Below are 18015 nucleotides of genomic sequence, written 5' to 3' on the forward strand. Positions count from 1 at the left end.
AACCACAGGAGCTGAAGGACTAGCCCCAGTCTCCCCAGCCAGCAGAGGGATATAAACCTCCAGTGTGAACCCGCCATGACACAGGGCTGCAGACCAACACCTGCTAGGGCGGGTTACAGAAAGGGGCACATTAATTCCGATTAGCTTTGGGAGCAAGGTCTAGCCCCTGCTCTAACCACTACACCCCATACCCTGCCCAGAGCTGGGGACAGAACCCAGGAGTCCTGGCTCCCACCCCCCCTGCTCTAATTCAAAGACCCCACTCCCCTCCCAGGGCCAGGGATAGAATCCAGGAGTCCTGGCTCCCAGCCCCGCCCCGCAAACCACTAGGTACCACTCCCCTCCCAGAGTAGGGATAGAACCCAGGAATCCTGGCTCCCAGCCCCCCTGACCCAATAGACCCTGCTTGTGTTCTCTGCCCAAGGGTACCAGTGTGAAATGTGGCCCTAGCTCTGAGGTGTCCTTTATGACACCCTTTTGCCCTGCCCACCCTGGGGCACTCTGTGCTCTCTGCCCCAGTGCTATACAATGCAACACTCTCAACCCGCAATGGACAGGGCAAGCGAGACGGGGCTGAGGGGAGAGCAGGGAAAGCGGGGGGGGGCTGCTTAGACTCAAGGCCATCCCACCAATTGGTGGGGTTGTTTTCATGGCTGGAGGTGCGGGAGGGGATCTGCCTCTCAGACGCCAATTCCTAGGAACCACAGCCTCCCTGGCGAGCCGGCCAGCCCGAGAAGCTCCTGAGCAGCCGGCTTGGGAGTGATGTAGAGGAGAGCAGGGTAGCCCCAAGCCCCGGAGCCCAGGCCTCCAGAGCCAACAGGACAGGATTCACCGGGCGCCATGTGTTCTCCGGGCTGGTGCATTCTGCAGGGCTGTTGGGACTGTGGGCTCTTCAGGGGAGGGGCTGTCTCTTGCTCTACGTCTGCGCGGCCCTGATCGCGGTCAGGGTCTGGGAGGCACCCGGCACGATGGGGCCTCTATGTAATAAATAACAGGTGACCCATTGCTAATGAGGAGCCTGACAAACACAGGAGGTCCCCGTCTCTCCACTCTGCATGGACAGCTCAGAGCAGGAGCTGGGAGCACGCCAGCAAATCCTGCAAACACAGAGCGAGGCTGCCACCCCGTGGCCACGCAAAGTCCAGGCAGCATCTCTAGCAGAGCTGAGCCCAGAGAAGCCAGCCCTCCCAGCCGGCGACTCGCTGGGCTGCACCTCCGTCTCCTGGCACGTCCACACTCCAGTCTCAGATGGACAGCGTGCACGCACGCTGCCCATGTGAACATGCCTATCCCACGGAGATACCCGCATGCACACGCCCTCACTCTCATTGCTCAGCCTGTCACCGGGGCACCATCTCGGCCTCTCCCAGCGCCCAACCCCCAAGCTCCGGCTAAGCCTTGCTGACTTCCTGCCACGCATCCCATTGCACCACCCGGCCCCAGCTCACGCCCAGGCCCTCACCCGCTGCCACTCCTGCTCCCAGCCGGGCAGACGCAGGCTTGCCCTGCGTGGATCTATTCCAATGCTGCTGCAGAGACCAGGCGCAGAACGGGGGTGTCCCGGGGGGCTGCAGGGCGCTGAGCTGCACTGAGCCACCAGGGCTCAGGTATGGGCTGCCCCATCGCCCACGCGAGGGTTCCAGCCCCCGCCGCACAGGGCAAAGCAGCTGTTAGCACTGGTGAGTTTCCCCATCCGGGGCCTTCAGACCCAGAGATGCTGGGCCAGAAGGAGCCATTGTGCCAGCCCCTCCAGCCCACTGTGCACCAGAGAGCCTCCCCTGGACAGCGTGGGCCCCCCATTCGCGGGCTGCGCTCCTCAACCAAGGGACATTTATTCACATGTACAAACACCCGACACGTGTCCCCGCCAGGGGGAGCAGTGCCTCTGGCCCCACCAGAGCGGCCCAGTCCAGCCGGCACCGGAGCAATGCCCTGACAGACCCACAGGCAGGGGGTCTCTGCCTGCCCCGTAATGAACCCGCCAACCCGACTCGTAACGAACTAACCTGGGAGTCAGCGAGGGAGTGACGCTGCAGGACTCAGCTCCCACCCCGACCCCGCACCGCGAGTCCGGCCAGCGCGGCCAGGATGCGCTGCCATGCGCTTTGTAGGAGCAGGACCATGTGCCCTCCCAGAGCTGGGGAGAGAACCCAGGAGTCCTGACACCCAGCTCCCTGCTCTGACCACTAGGCCCCCGTCAGGGCTAGGCCCAGACACACAACCCTGGCCGTCACTGGTGTTGCTTTCTGTGCCGCAGGATCTCCGTGGATGTGAACAAGAAGTCCCGCTCGCAGGCATCGCAGTGATAAGGTCTCTGCAGAGCAGTTGCTTTGGCTGAACTCTCAGCGGCCTCTTCCAGGGGAGCTGCAAGAGCAGACGAAACGGCGTCACCTGATGGGCCGAGCAGCCGACCTGGCAGCTAGGAGCCCCCTGGGTGGCTTGGCTGGGAGACCCGTCCCCGTGGAGCAACATGGCCGGTGGCCCACAGCCAGCGCAGTGCCTGGGGCAGAGACCGGCTGGGCTGGGACCCACCCCAGAACCCCCAGGCCTGCGCGGTGACCGGACGGGGGACGCCAGCCCTGGAACCCAGGCCGTGCCCCCGCCCGGCGCGACCCCAGCAGAGACTCACCCTCCTGGGGCCGGGGCCGACAGCTGCTCTCGTGGCTCATGCGCTCCATGGGGGTGAAGGGCATGTAGAGGGCGCAGTGCGGGCAGGTCCAGAAGCTGCGCAGGCAGTCGCTGTACAGGTCGGTCTCGCTCTGCAAGGGACAAAGTCGGAGGGGCGCAGGGTGGGACCCGGAGCCTTCGCCTCAGGGGCTGCCGGCCCCGATCCGGGGAGCGGGCTGGGACCCAGAACCTCTGCCGGGGGAATGCCGGCCCCAGTTCAGGAACGGGGAGGGGAGCCGGGGGGCGAAGGGGAGGGAAGCTGAGGGGCCCACAGCCGCTGCCTTGGGGCCCCCTGATCTGGGCCAGAGGAGCTGTGGGGGGATATGGAGCCCCTGCCTTGGAGGCCGCTAGTCCCCATCCAGGGGGGAGCCCCGGGCTCCCAGCACTCACCGCGAGGCAGTTGTAGGTCAGGAACTCAGCCACCCTGTAGCCGCCCTTCTCCTCGTCGGGCGTCATCTCTGCCCCCTGGAAGAGCCCCGGGAGCCCCGGTGCAGCCGCCACCGTCTGGGGCCCCACGTAGCACTTCTGCTTCTCCAGCGCCGTCAGCCGGCGCAGGCTGTACTGCACCTGCAGGGGGCGCCGGGGGTGAGGCCGGGGGGCGAGGGCGGGTCACCCGGCTGCCTGCCCCCCGGCTGCCTGCCCAGCTGCTCCCGCCCTGCCCAGAGAGAGCGGCATTCCCCGGCACAGGGTCTGCACAACGCACCGGGCAACACCCCACCCCCACCGGCGCCGGGGGGAGCCGCCCGGGGGCGCCCCGCTACCCGCGCCCCCCACCCCCACCGGCGCCGGGGGGAGCCGCCCGGGGGCGCCCTGCTACCCGCGCCCCCCACCCCCACCGGCGCCGGGGGGAGCCGCCCGGGGGCGCCCCGCTACCCGCGCCCCCCACCCCCACCGGCGCCGGGGGGAGCCACCCGGGGGCGCCCCGCTACCCGCGCCCCCCACCCCCACCGGCGCCGGGGGGAGACGCCCGGGGGCGCCCCGCTACCCGCGCCCCCCACCCCCACCGGCGCCGGGGGGAGCCGCCCGGGGGCGCCCCGCTACCCGCGCCCCCCACCCCCACCGGCGCCGGGGGGAGCCGCCCGGGGGTGCCCCGCTACCTGCGCCCCCCACCCCCACCGGCGCGGGGGGGCCCGGGGGCGCCCCGCTACCTGCGCCCCCCACCCCCACCGGCGCGGGGGGAGCCGCCCGGGGGCGCCCCGCTACCTGCGCCCCCCACCCCCACCGGCGCCGGGGGAGCCGCCCGGGGGCGCCCCGCTACCTGCGCCCCCCACCCCCACCGGCGCCGGGGGAGCCGCCCGGGGGCGCCCCGCTACCTGCGCCCCCCACCCCCACCGGCGCCGGGGGGAGCCGCCCGGGGGCGCCCCGCTACCTGCGTCCCCCACCCCCACCGGCGCCGGGGGGAGCCGCCCGGGGGCGCCCCGCTACCTGCGCCCCCCACCCCCACCGGCACGGGGGGGAGCCCCCCAGGGGCGCCCCGCTACCTGCGCCCCCCACCCCCACCGGCGCGGGGGGGCCCGGGGGCGCCCCGCTACCTGCGCCCCCCACCCCCACCGGTGCGGGGGGAGCCGCCCGGGGGCGCCCCGCTACCTGCGCCCCCCACCCCCACCGGCGCGGGGGGGAGCCGCCCGGGGGCGCCCCGCTACCTGCGCCCCCCACCCCCACCGGTGCCGGGGGGAGCCGCCCGGGGGCGCCCCGCTACCTGCGCCCCCCACCCCCACCGGCGCCGGGGGGAGCCGCCCGGGGGCGCCCCGCTACCTGCGCCCCCCACCTCCACCGGCGCCGGGGGGAGCCGCCCGGGGGCGCCCCGCTACCTGCGCCCCCCACCCCCACCGGCGCCGGGGGGAGCCGCCCGGGGGCGCCCCGCTACCTGCGCCCCCCACCCCCACCGGCGCGGGGGGGAGCCGCCCGAGGGCGCCCCGCTACCTGCGTCCCCCACCCCCACCGGCGCCGGGGGGAGCAGCCCGGGGGCGCCCCGCTACCTGCGCCCCCCACCCCCACCGGCGCGGGGGGAGCCGCCCGGGGGCGCCCCGCTACCTGCGCCCCCCACCCCCACCGGCGCTGGGGGGAGCCGCCCGGGGGCGCCCCGCTACCTGCGCCCCCCACCCCCACCGGCGCGGGGGGAGCAGCTCGCGGAGGGGCTCAGATCCTGCAAACACACCATGTGCAGACTGGTAGCGGTGGGGATCGCGGCCAGTGTCCAGGCTGCCCCCCAGCCCTTCCTATTGACGTGTGGGTGACAGCTGTCCCAGACAGCACACACCCAGCGAGGGGAGGCAATGTACCGGCGCGTTGCACCGGCAGCTACCAGCCGTGCACCCACTGGTGGCATGAGCCTGCACAGGCCCTGCCCCATGCCTCAGTTTCCCCATCCGTAGGGTGGGGAGGGTGTTCCCTCGCTGCCTGCGGAGCAGAGGGTGCAAAGCTCGGTGGAAAGGTTTCCCTGGGGGGCTGCAGGGCCTGAGCTGCCCGGGGCGGACCCTGGCTCGGCCCGGCTGCACTGGGGAAGCTGCAGATACCTTCTGCTGCAGGAACTCCAGCAGCCCCTGCCTCAGCGTCGCCACCTCCCGAGGGTCCGGCCTGTGCCCTGGCTCCCCGCGCCTCCCCTCCAGCTGCCGGTTCAGGAGCCCCTCCCAGGCGGCGCGGAGCTGCAGGGCTGCGGAGAGCAGCCGCAGGGCCGCCACGCTGTCCGGCACGCACAGCTCCAGCCAGGAGTCTGCCACCAGCCGCGTGCAGTCAGCGCTGGTGTCCAGGGAACGGGAGAACAGTAGGAGAGCCTGGGGGAGAGAGCAATGGTCAGGTCGGGGGCAGAGCCATGGTCAGCTATGGGGATACCTGGGGGGCAGAGCCATGGTCGGCTATGGGGGGGTCTGGGTCACAGAGGGTGAGAGTAGGGGCACGGAAGGGAGGACCGACAGTGCAGGGGTGACATCGGGAAGCGCGGGGGCAGGGAGAGGGTAGGGGAGCCAGGGTGCAGGGTGTGGGGCAGGGCCAGGCACCCACCTGCAGGGCCGGCGCCCGCAGGCAGTTCACCAAGTAGGGCTTGTTGGTCTCCAGCAGCGAGACGAAGGCCAGGAGCTGGTGCCGGCTGCTCAGCCCCTCCTGGGAACCTGCAAAGCCACAAGAGGGGGGCTCGGCTCAGCTCAGCCCTGCCGTGGGGGCTGGGGCGACCATAGGGTGGGGAGGGCCCACAGCCCCCTCAGCCCCACTGCTCTGAGTGGGGCCAGCAGAACACGTGGAGGGGCACAGCAGGCTTGGGGGCTGGGCTTCAGGGGCCCTGGCTTCCAGCCCCGGCTCCCCAACAGACACCCTGCGTGACCCCAGGCTAGTCCCTGCATCTCTCTGGGACTCAGTCACCCTGTGCCACGGGGAGAAGGGTCCTTGCTGGGTCTGGTTGGACTGGGAGCTCTCTCCGCGTCGGGGCACCAAGGGGCTGGGGCCAGGCCACCCTCCGTCCCTCTCTCCCTACCTCTGCTCCTCCCGGGCTCTGCCTTCTCCTCTGTGGCCTGCAGCAGCTCTGGGCTGCTGGCAAAGACGCAGGTCGGGTGCAGGACAATCCCCTGCTTGTTCTTGGTGTGAAAAATCTGCAAGGAAACCAGATGAGGCATCAGGGCCAGGGCCAGTGGCCATGCTGGGTGACTGCAACCGGTGCTGGAGACCCCAGCCTGGGGCACAGCTCTCACGGGCTTCCTCCTTTGCAGACTCCCAAACCTCTAGCCCAGACCCCGTTCCCTTTCCAGAGCTGGGAAAGAACCCAGGAGTCCTGGCTCCCACCCCCCAGCGCTAACCACCAGACTCCCACCCCCTCCCAGAGCTGAGACAGGCCCCAGGAGCTGGAGGGGGGTCGCGAGAGGCGCACCTGGTCAGAGTCCTTGCGGCAGCTGTTGTACTGATCGGGCACGGCCAGCTGGGGGTAGAGACCCCTGCACAGCACCAGCTTGAGCAGGGCAAGCTGGTGGGAGGACAGGGCCGCGCCGGACGCAGCCTGGAGCTCGTCCACGTTGTGCCGTAGCTTGAACTTGACGTCCTGCCGAGGGAAGGGGCGATGGGGGGGGGGGGCAGAGCTGAGAGGAGCTCAGGGCGCCCCCGGCAGCCCCTAGGAGCACCCCACTGCAAGCGACAGCACTGCCTAGCCTGGGCTCCGACAGGCAGAGCCCGGCACTGCCCCCGTCCCGGCAAACCCTGCGGGCAGACGCTCCCGGGCTCCCGGCAGGGAGGGGCCAGCCTGCCACAGCCATGGGGTCCTGGCCCCCTTCCACCAGCCGGGCTCGGTGCCCACAGCCCCTCGGCCTCGCAGGGGCATGGCCCCGGCTTACACCCAGGGGACGTATCCAATGTCACAGAGACGGGGCCAGGAACTGAACCCAGGAGTGGTGGGGGCCACGGCCAGTCCCAAGCCCCACCCACTGCTCTAACCCACTGGACCCCACTCCCCTCCCAGAGCAGGGTCAGAACCCAGGAGTCCTGGCTCCCTCCTGCTGGTGGGGGGAGGGCATGGCAGGAAGCCAGCAGGTGACGCAGAGAAAGCTCTTGGTGCCGGCTTGGCCCCAGTGAGGGGTAGGATGGGGGAGCCCAGCAGGGCGGTGCCCTCTGCCCCACACTCTCCCCACTGGGACCCCCCTCCCATGCACCTGGATATCGACGCCTGACGGCCCGGTCCCGCTGGCTCCCTCGTCGCTGGAGGAGCCGGCCTCCCCTTCCTGCAGCCTCAGCACCTTGCGCGTCCGCCCCTCCGTCTCCTCATGCCGCTGCCGCAGCCGGTGCAGCTCCCGGCGCTCCCGGTGTCGGCTCTGCCGGGCGTAGCTGTCCCTGGGCCCCTGCACAGGCTCCAGCAGACCGTGGTCCCGGAGCAGCGCCTGGGGGTGGGGGGCAGGAGGTTAGGCGGGGAAGGGGCTAGGGTGGGGGCCGTGCTGGGTTCTGAGGGGGACACCCAGACCCTTCTCCCGCCGCACACCCACCTGGAACTGGCGCCGCAGGTTGGCCGCCTCGTAGAGCCGGTGCTCCTCCAGCCCCCGGAGCCGGCACCACTTCCGGGAGCTGCCAGCCCGCTCCGACTTCACCTGCCGGCCACACCGAAGCCTCAGCTTACTCGGGGAGGGGCAGGGAGCCATCCTGCTGCACCCCACAGCCCCCGCCATGGGTCATCTCCTCCCGCAGACCCCCCCCACAGCTCCCGCCACGGGGCATCTCCTCCCCCAGACCCCCCCACAGCTCCCGCCATGGGGCATTTCCTCCCCCAGAGCACCCCCCATGGCGCATCTCCTCCCCCAGACCGCCCCCCAGCTCCCACCACAGGGGATCTCCTCCCGCAGACCCCCCCACAGCTCCCACCACAGGGGATCTCCTCCCCCAGACCCCCCCCACAGCTCCCGCCATGGGGCATCTCCTCCCCCAGACCCCCCCACAGCTCCCGCCACAGGGCATCTCGTCCCCCAGACCCCCCCACAGCTCCCGCCACAGGGCATCTCCTCCCCCAGAGCACCCCCCATGGCGCATCTCCTCCCCCAGACCCCCCCCCAGCTCCCACCACAGGGCATCTCCTCCCCCAGACCCCCCCCACAGCTCCCGCCACAGGGCATCTCGTCCCCCAGACCCCCCCACAGCTCCCGCCACAGGGCATCTCCTCCCCCAGAGCACCCCCCATGGCGCATCTCCTCCCCCAGACCCCCCCCCAGCTCCCACCACAGGGGATCTCCTCCCCCAGACCCCCCCCACAGCTCCCGCCATGGGGCATCTCCTCCCCCAGAGCACCCCCCATGGCGCATCTCCTCCCCCAGACCCCCCCCCAGCTCCCACCACAGGGCATCTCCTCCCCCAGACCCCCCCCCCAGCTCCCGCCACAGGGCATCTCCTCCCCCAGAGCACCCCCCATGGCGCATCTCCTCCCCCAGACCCCCCCCAGCTCCCACCACAGGGCATCTCCTCCCCCAGACCCCCCCACAGCTCCCGCCACAGGGCATCTCCTCCCCCAGAGCACCCCCCATGGCGCATCTCCTCCCCCAGACCCCCCCCCAGGGCATCTCCTCCCCCAGACCCCCCCCCAGCTCCCGCCACAGGGCATCTCCTCCCCCAGACCCCCCCCCCAGCTCCCGCCACAGGGCATCTCCTCCCCCAGACCCCCCCCCCAGATCCCGCCACAGGGCATCTCCTCCCCCAGACGCCCCCCCCAGCTCCCGCCACAGGGCATCTCCTCCCCCAGAGCACCCCCCATGGCGCATCTCCTCCCCCAGACCCCCCCCCCAGCTCCCGCCACAGGGCATCTGCTCCCCCAGAGCACCCCCCATGGCGCATCTCCTCCCCCAGACCCCCCCCCAGCTCCCACCACAGGGCATCTCCTCCCCCAGACCCCCCCCCAGCTCCCGCCACAGGGCATCTCCTCCCCCAGAGCACCCCCCATGGCGCATCTCCTCCCCCAGACCCCCCCCCCAGCTCCCGCCACAGGGCATCTCCTCCCCCAGACCCCCCCCCAGCTCCCGCCACAGGGCATCTCCTCCCCCAGACCCCCCCCCAGCTCCCGCCACAGGGCATCTCCTCCCCCAGACCCCCCCCCCAGCTCCCGCCACAGGGCATCTCCTCCCCCAGACCCCCCCCCAGCTCCCGCCACAGGGCATCTCCTCCCCCAGACCCCCCCCCCAGCTCCCGCCACAGGGCATCTCCTCCCCAGACCCTCCCCCCAGCTCCCGCCACAGGGCATCTCCTCCCCCAGACCCCCCCCCCCCAGCTCCCGCCACAGGGCATCTCCTCCCCCAGACCCCCCCCCCAGCTCCCGCCACAGGGCATCTCCTCCCCCAGACCCCCCCCCCAGCTCCCGCCACAGGGCATCTCCTCCCCCAGACCCCCCCCCCAGCTCCCGCCACAGGGCATCTCCTCCCCCAGACCCCCCCCCCAGCTCCCGCCACAGGGCATCTCCTCCCCCAGACCCCCCCCCCCAGCTCCCGCCACAGGGCATCTCCTCCCCCAGACCCCCCCCCCAGCTCCCGCCACAGGGCATCTCCTCCCCCAGACCCCCCCCCCAGCTCCCGCCACAGGGCATCTCCTCCCCAGACCCTCCCCCCAGCTCCCGCCACAGGGCATCTCCTCCCCCCAGACCCCCACACAGCTCCCGCCATGGGGCATCTCCTCCCCCAGACTCCCCCCATGGTGCATCTCCTCCCCCAGACCCGCCCCACAGCTCCCGCCACGGCACATCTCCTCCCCCAGACCCCCCCACAGCTCCCGCCACAGGGGATCTCCACCCCCAGACCCCCCCACAGCTCCCGCCACAGGGGATCTCCTCCCCCAGACCCCCCCCACAGCTCCCGCCATGGGGCATCTCCTCCCCCAGACCCTTAACAGCTCCCCCACAGGATATAACCCTCCCAAGGGGTCTGCCCCCACAAGCCCTCCTGCAGAGCAGATGGCCAGCCAGTCCCACCTGCACCCACTCGTTGAAGGTATTGAGCAGTGTCAGCGGGTCGCCGTGGGGGCTCTCGAGGGGCCGGCGGGCCGTGGCACAGTCCGGGTTGGTGCGTGTGGGGCGCAGGAATGGGGACTGCACGCTCAGCGCTGCCGCCACGGTGAGCACCGGCTCAGCCAGCCCGAAGAGCGCACCCAGAACCAGCATCTTCCCTGCAGCAGGATGGGGGGAGGAGAGCGTTACAGGGGAGGGGGGGCAGCGAACCGCCTCCCATCCCCATCCCAAAGCTTAAAGTCCCTCTCCATGCCCCTGGCACCCACCCCACCCCCGATTTACCCCCACACTCAGCCAGGGCCTCCCCAGCCCCCCGCGGCACCTCACCGATCACCACGTCCACGGGCAGCTGGGCCAGCAGGCTCCCGATGGGCGTCAAGCTCTCGGCCCTGTCCAGCGCCCCCTGCTCCCTCAAGTAGCACACGGCTGTCTCCAGGCTGGACTGGGGGGGCGGCTCCAGGAAGGGGAAGGTCCGGGGGTCACCCAGCCCCATGCTCTTCATCTGGGGGGTGGAGAAATGAAAGATTAGCCCTTTGCCTGGACGTCATCACCGCTGCAGAATGGACATGCGGGTCACATGTGAGGAGCTGTGTATCTGCCCTGAAAAGTGTGTTCGGAAGGTGTGTGAGACAAGCAGGCCAGAAGGTGCCCCAGGTGCTCCTGCCAGGCAGGAGAGAAGAGACGCTTACCTCACCCGGGCTGAGTATCGGGGGGTCACAAGCACCCACTTACTCTGAGCAAAAGATGGATCGATAGACTGCAGGAACACCCACAAACAGCAGGGTGACCCTGCTTGGAATTTTGGGGTGTAACTGGGATACAGAGAGACACCCGGGATCCTTTACCGAGGGGCAAGCAGCCAGCTGGCACATTGTATGACTGGAGGATCACAGCTGTTCTGGCTGGTCCTTGCTGGGAGATACAGACCGGCTGTTCATTCAGCTCAGGCTCGCATAGCACGCCAAGGTTTTTATTTTATAAGTGACCCCAAACATCCATTAATTCGACCTGCTGCTTCTCGAACCTCCGCTCTCCGCTAAATCCCTGTCTTGTTCTCACGCTGAACGGATCCACCAGCTGTGTGCTAAGCGGAGCTGTGCGCCGGGGGGTGACGGCGAGCTGGGGCGCACTGCTCCTTGGGGAGCAGCGGAAGGGGGCTGGATGCCGTAGGGTGGCGCTTGGAGGGCTCTGGCGTCGGAGGGTGCTGCCCTGCAGGACCGTGGAGCCGGCGCAGGCCGAGAGGGGAGGGCTCGCGTGGCCTGTAGCCGGTGGAGTCAGAGCGGACCCCCGGCAGGGACAGCCTCACAGCCCTGGAAGCGTCACGCAGAGGCTGGGAGGCTGCAGGGGCTGGGCCCAGCGCTTCCTCCCGTGATGCTGGAGACCTGGGAGCGAGTTCCGGCTCCAAGGATGCTGCACAAGCCGGCACTCGGCACGGCCACACATTGGGCAGGCTGGGGGCTCAGCCCTCCAGAGCAGAGCATCTACCCAGGTTCCCCCCTTTCGAAGGACAGCTCCCCCCAGCAGTGACAGACCCGCCCGGGGATGGGGGAGATCCCCCCTCCCCGGCTCTGCCTACCTGCAGCACCAGGGCGTCGAGCGCCACGCGCTGGATCTCCGGCACCGGGTAGGGGGCGAAGGCGTCGTAGTCAGATTCAGCGTAGAGCCGGTAGCAGACCCCGGGGCCCGTCCGGCCCGCACGCCCCTTCCGCTGCTCGGCGCTGGCCCGGCTGATCCAGAACTCCTGCAGCCGCTGCAGCTTGGCCTGGGGGTCGTAGCTGAGTTCCTTCACCTTCCCTGGGGGGCAGGACAGGCAGACACTCTGGGGACAATCTCCACACGCCTCACCCAGCACCCAGCCGCCCCCATCCTGCCGTGCTCAGAGCCACAGCCAAAGGGGAGTCCCAGGCCGGCCCGGAGAGCGGAGCCCCCACCCCACCAGCTGGTGCTTGCCCACGCCTCCCAGCCCCGAAGCGAGGGGAGGGCGTCTCACCAGAGTCCAGCACAAAGCGCACCCCATCGATGGTGACCGAGGTCTCGGCGATGTTGGTGGAGACGATGCATTTCCGGACTCCAGGGGGGGGCATGTCAAACACCTGGGGGGTGGGGGGAAGAGATGGGGAGTCACAGCTCCTGACACACCCCGCCACCCCTGCTGGTCCCCTCTGCACCCCCACACACGGCTACTCTCCACCCCCTCCCCCTCCCTTCGCCCAACACAGTCGTTCCCCCGCCCACCCCACAGCACCGCTCCCCCCAGCCACCCCACGCACCCCCCTTCCTAGCCCCCACAGCCACTCCCCAGCTACGTTCCCCTCCTAGCCCCATCTCTCATGCCAGCTCCCCACAGCACGCTCCCCCACCAGGGGGCACAGCCCAGTCCAGCGGAGGCCTTGGCCCCTGCCCCGCGCCCAGACCCACCTTGTCCTGCTCGGCAATGGAGAGGGTGCTGTGCAAGGGCAGCACCACCCAGCGCTGGGTGTGGATGGCATAGGCCTGGGCCACCTCCAGCACGGCGCTGATCTCCGCCACCCCGCTCAGGAAGACGAGCAGGTCGCCCCGCTCCTCGGGCGGGTACTTGTGGTCGATGGCCTGCAGCACCCGCAGGTAGGGCCGGGGGTCCAGCCGCTCCGGCTTCCTGCTCGCTGCCAGAGCCTCCTCCTGGGGGATGGGCTGGTAGACGACCTGGGCAAGCAGAGACGCCATGGCCACAGGGCAGGGAGAGAGAGCGCCCGACGCTGGGCAGCCCGAGGGCCGGCCCCGCAGGGACACCGCCCTCATCGGCCCAGCAGGCTGGAGGTGCAGGGAGAGGGAGGGCAGTGGCGTGGCTTAGCCGGCTCAGCACTGGGAGCCGGGACTCCTGGGTTCTGCCCGCACTACGGGCGGGGAGTAAGGCCCAGTGCGTTAGAACCGGGAGGCAGGGAAGCCAGGACTCCTGGGTTCTAATCCGCCTGCGTACAGACACAGCTGCATCTCAGCACCGGGTGAGGGATCCCTGTACACACAGCCCCCGTGCCCCACCCCAGAGGTGGCCACGCCTCAGCACCGGAGGGGGACCCCCAAGGATGCAGCAGGGGTACAGCAAGGGGCTCCCCAAGTTCCCAGCCACGCCCACCCCCATGCTCTCACCGTGATGGGGAAGAGCCGGCCGGGCACCTGCACCACGGGGGCACCCCCGAAGTACCCCGCAAAGAGGCGGATGTTGATGGTGGCCGACATGAGCACCAGCTTGAGGTCGGGGCGGGCGGGCAGCAGGCGGTGCAGCACGCCCAGAAGGAAGTCGCTGTGCAGATGCCGCTCGTGCACCTCGTCGGCAATCAGCACCTGGTACCCGGGCAGCGCCGGCTCGCGCTGCACCTGCCGCAGCAGCAGCCCCTCCGTCAGGAAGACGATCTTGGTGGCCGGGGAGCGGGTGCTCTCGAAGCGGATCTGGTATCCCACCTGGGGAGGAGCAGGGGCGGGCAGGCGGTCAGCAGGAGGGGAGCCCAGCACCTGCCAGCCAGGGCAGAGGGCCAGCACGGAGGGACCATGGTGCTCGCCCCAGACAGCTGGTGCTGAAATGCATGGAGCTGCCCTAAGAGAGGCCCCTGATCACCAGCACAGAGCCCTAGGGGCTCGGCCCAGACCCCCAGGCACTGCCTGCTCCCAGGGCACGGCCCAGACCCCCATGGGGGGTGGTTGGGAGGGCACAGCCTAGATCTCAGGGCTCTCTGCATCCCCAAGGCATGGCCCAGCCCCCATTCTCTGCATACAATCTCACCCACTGCCCCCACGCAGCAGGGCTATGGGAGAACAGCGAGAGGCCACATGGGGTCGGGGCATCTGGGAACCCCGCTGGGTTTAGCTGGGATTCCTGGCCAGGAGGAGCGGGGGGCACAGTAGGTCTCACGTCCTCCCTGTCCGAATTCCCTCAGCCTGGCACAGACCCTGCCTGAGCCCTGGGGCACCCCGGTCTCAGCCCCACTCACCTCAGCCCCATACTGGTGCAGGCTCTCAAAGCCCACCCGCTTGGCCAGCGAGATGCAGGCGATGCGACGTGGCTGGGTGCAGGCCACGTGACTGTACCCAGCCGCTAGCAGGTACTGGGGGACCTGTGTGGACTTGCCACAGCCCGTGTCGCCGGCTACCACCACCACCTGGTTCTGGGCCACAGCCCGCAGCAGCCGGTCGCGGTACTGAGCAATGGGCAGGGCCGCCCGCTCCCGCTGCAGCTTGGCCAGCTTGGCAAAGCTCTGCTTCTGGGTGAAGTCCAGGTAATGCAGCAGGGCGGCGCGGAACTGGGAGCGCTGCTCGGCCGGCACCCCTGGGCCCTGCCGCGGACCCCCCCTCCTGCCCCGCGCCAGCCCCTCCATGTCCCCGCTCAGCACCGACAGGTTGATCCGGTAGCACGGGTCGTACTCCCGTGGGAGGCCAGCCAGCCCAGGGGCGGCAGAGGGGTCAGCCCGGGCCGGGGGAGCCCACACCGCCGGCTCCCCCTTAGCCTTCAGGGTCTGGAAGCGCTGGAGCCGCTCGAAGAAGGCCCAGAACTGGCGACTGTCTTCAGAGCCCGCCCGGATGTAATCCTGCTCCCGGAAATACAGCTCCTCCAGCCGGCGCCGCATCTCGGGGCAGCTCCAGTCCCAGCAGCCGCCCTGCTGCCCCCGGGACGGGGAGGGGTCTCTGCTTCGCCTCTTGGCCCTGCGCTCCTTCTCCGACGATGGCATCTCTGCCCCCTTGGGTCACCCCCGGCGAAGACCTCCCACTTCTCGGCAGAGGCAGGGGATGGGAATCTGGATCTGGGCAACCCACGGAGGTCAGGGGGTTGGAAATCCGGACAGGGCTGCAGGCAGGAAACAGCTGAATCTCTGCGGGGGCCTCACCCCAACTGGCCACTCCGTGGTGGGTGAATGGGTTCGGGGGTCCCACTCAAGGCTGATCTCTCCAGTGCCTGGGGGTTGGGGGACAGAAGGCAATGTGTAAGGACAAGAACTCGTTCTGGAAGAGCATGAGCCCCGGGCCCGCCGGGCGACGGGCCGGGAACCCTGTGCCAGGCAGGGGGGATTAAACCCAAACAGCTCTCTGGGCTTGATCCATCCCCTGGCACCAGAGGGCAGCTGTCCTCTCCCACCCACCAAGGAGCTAACGCCCCAACAAAGCATCCCCCATGGCCCCTCTCTGTGCTCTCGTGTGCCCCCCTCCAGAATCCTCTGCTACCCCTCCCACAGACCCCCCTCCAAACCTCTATGGGCTCCCCTGCACCCCCTGCTATCCCTCCCACAGACCCCCCCTCCATTCCCCTATGGGCCCCCACGCACCCCCTGCTATCCCTCCCACAGACCCCCCTCCATTCCCCTATGGGCCCCCACGCACCCCCTGCTATCCCTCCCACAGCCCCCCCTCCATTCCCCTATGGGCCCCCACGCACCCCCTGCTATCCCTCCCACAGACCCCCCCATTCCCCTATGGCCCGCCGCGCCCCCTGCTATCCCTCCCACAGACCCCCCTCCAAACCTCCATGGGCTCCCCTGCACCCCCTGCTATCCCTCCCACAGACCCCCCCTCCATTCCCCTATGGGCCCCCACGCACCCCCTGCTATCCCTCCCACAGCCCCCCCCATTCCCCTATGGGCCCCCACGCACCCTCTGCTATCCCTCCCCAGACCCCCCTCCAAACCTTTATAGACTCCCCTGCACCCCCTGCTATCCTTCCCGCAGACCCCCCTCCATTCCCCTATGGCCCCCACGCACCCCCTGCTATCCCTCCCACAGCCCCCCCCATTCCCCTATGGGCCCCCACGCACCCTCTGCTATCCCTCCCCAGACCCCCCTCCAAACCTTTATAGACTCCCCTGCACCCCCTGCTATCCTTCCCGCAGACCCCCCTCCATTCCCCTATGGCCCCCACGCACCCCCTGCTATCCCTCCCACAGACCCCCCCTTTCCCCTATGGGCCCCCCCAAGCCCCCTGCTATCCCTCCCGCAGACCCCCCCATTCCCCTATGGGCCCCCCGCAGCCCCTGCTATCCCTCCCGCAGACCCCCCCTTTCCCCTATGGGCCCCCCCAAGCCCCCTGCAATCCCTCCCGCAGACCCCCCCTTTCCCCTATGGGCCCCCCCAAGCCCCCTGCAATCCCTCCCGCAGACCCCCCCATTCCCCTATGGGCCACCCCAAACCCTCTGCTATCCCTCCCACAGACCCCCTCCATTCCCCTATGGGCCCCCCGCAGCCCCTGCTATCCCTCCCACAGACCCCCCCTTTCCCCTATGGGCCCCCCCAAGCCCCCTGCTATCCCTCCCGCAGACCCCCCCTTTCCCCTATGGGCCCCCCGCACCCCCTGCTATCCCTCCCACAGACCCCCCCTTTCCCCTATGGGCCCCCCGCACCCCCTAATATCCCTCCCACAGACCCCCCCCATTCCCCTATGGGCCCCCGCACCCCCTGCTATCCCTCCCACAGACCCCCCCCATTCCCCTATGGGCCCCCCGCACCCCCGCTATCCCTCCCACAGACCCCCCCTTTCCCCTATGGGCCCCTCGCACCCCCGCTATCCCTCCCACAGACCCCCCCTTTCCCCTATGGGCCCCCCCAAGCCCCCTGCAATCCCTCCCGCAGACCCCCCATTCCCCTATGGGCCACCCCAAACCCTCTGCTATCCCTCCCACAGACCCCCCCCATTACCCTATGGGCCCCCCCAAGCCCCCTGCTATCCCTCCCACAGACCCCCCCTTTCCCCTATGGGCCCCCCGCACCCCCTGCTATCCCTCCCGCAGACCCCCCCCATTCCCCTATGGGCCCCTCGCACCCCCTGCTATCCCTCCCACAGACCCCCCCTTTCCCCTATGGGCCCCCCGCACCCCCTGCTATCCCTCCCACAGACCCCCCCCTTTCCCCTATGGGCCCCCCGCACCCCCTGCTATCCCTCCCACAGACCCCCCCCTTTCCCCTATGGGCCCCCCGCACCCCCGCTATCCCTCCCACGCGCCCCGGCCCCGGCCCCGCTCTCACCGCTCGGGCCTCGCAGGCCGCAGCCGCCGGGAAGCGCCGCCTCCCGCAGCCGGGCCCGCCCCGCGTCCCTCCGCGCCGCGCCTGGGGGATCTGCTCCCGGGGGCCTCAGGGTCCCCCCTGCTGGGGCCGGTGCCCCCCCCCGCTACTTTGGGGGGCTGGGATCTGCTCCCGGGGGGCTCGGGGTCCCCCCTGCTTGGGCCGGTGCCCCCCCGCTGCATTGGGGGGCTGGGATCTACTCCCGGGGGGCTCGGGGTCCCCCCCTGCTGGGGCCGGTGCCCCCCCCGCTGCATTGGGGGGCTGGGATCTGCTCCCGGGGGGCTCGGGGTCCCCCCTGCTGGGGCCGGTGCCCCCCCCACTGCCTTGGGGGGCTGGGATCTGCTCCCGGGGGCCTCGGGGTCCCCCCTGCTGGGGCCGGTGCCCCCCCGCTACTTTGGGGGGCTGGGATCTGCTCCCGGGGGGCTCGGGGTCCCCCCTGCTGGGGCCGGTGCCGCCCCCCCGCTGCATTGGGGGGCTGGGATCTGCTCCTGGGGGGGCTCGGGGTCCCCCCTGCTGGGGCTGGTGCCGCCCCCCCGCTGCATTGGGGGGCTGGGATCTGCTCCTGGGGGGGCTCGGGGTCCCCCCTGCTGGGGCCGGTGCCCCCCCCGCTGCATTGGGGGGCTGGGATCTGCTCCTGGGGGGGTTCGGGGTCCCCCCTGCTGGGGCCGGTGCCGCCTCCCCGCTGCATTGGGGGGCTGGGATCTGCTCCCGGGGGGCTCGGGGTCCCCCCTGCTGGGGCCGGTGCCCCCCCCACTGCATTGGGGGGCTGGGATCTGCTCCCGGGGGCCTCGGGGTCCCCCCTGCTGGGGCCGGTGCTCCCCCCGCTGCATTGGGGGGCTGGGATCTGCTCCCAGGGGGCTCGGGGTCCCCCCCTGCTGGGGCCG

The 18015-nt window shown here is 70.6% G+C and overlaps 1 protein-coding gene across 3 annotated transcripts; it reads right to left on the reverse strand.

Moving 5' to 3' along the window:
• Positions 1–1816: 1816 nt before the first annotated feature.
• DHX34 (DExH-box helicase 34) lies at positions 1817–17164 on the reverse strand. Of its 3 annotated transcripts, XM_077840148.1 has the most exons (17): positions 17096–17164; positions 14080–15038; positions 13241–13552; positions 12533–12796; positions 12105–12207; positions 11691–11908; positions 10442–10616; positions 10079–10272; positions 7623–7724; positions 7296–7520; positions 6524–6691; positions 6134–6248; positions 5668–5774; positions 5184–5441; positions 3058–3234; positions 2630–2759; positions 1817–2364 (listed from the first exon to the last, which is right to left on the reverse strand). In XM_077840148.1, exons 2-17 carry the CDS (start codon positions 14812–14814, stop codon positions 2231–2233), a joined length of 3417 nt encoding a protein of 1138 aa, XP_077696274.1. In that variant the 5' UTR covers positions 14815–15038; positions 17096–17164; the 3' UTR covers positions 1817–2230. The 3 variants fall into 3 exon arrangements, with proteins under 3 accessions (XP_077696274.1, XP_077696273.1, XP_077696275.1); XM_077840147.1 differs by lacking the exon at positions 17096–17164 and having other exon boundaries at positions 14080–15239; XM_077840149.1 differs by lacking the exons at positions 6524–6691; positions 17096–17164 and having other exon boundaries at positions 14080–15239.
• Between the last annotated feature and the right edge of the window lie 851 nt (positions 17165–18015).

Source organism: Eretmochelys imbricata, chromosome 23 (genome assembly GCF_965152235.1).
Source record: "Eretmochelys imbricata isolate rEreImb1 chromosome 23, rEreImb1.hap1, whole genome shotgun sequence".
Taxonomy (NCBI): Eukaryota; Metazoa; Chordata; order Testudines; family Cheloniidae; genus Eretmochelys; species Eretmochelys imbricata.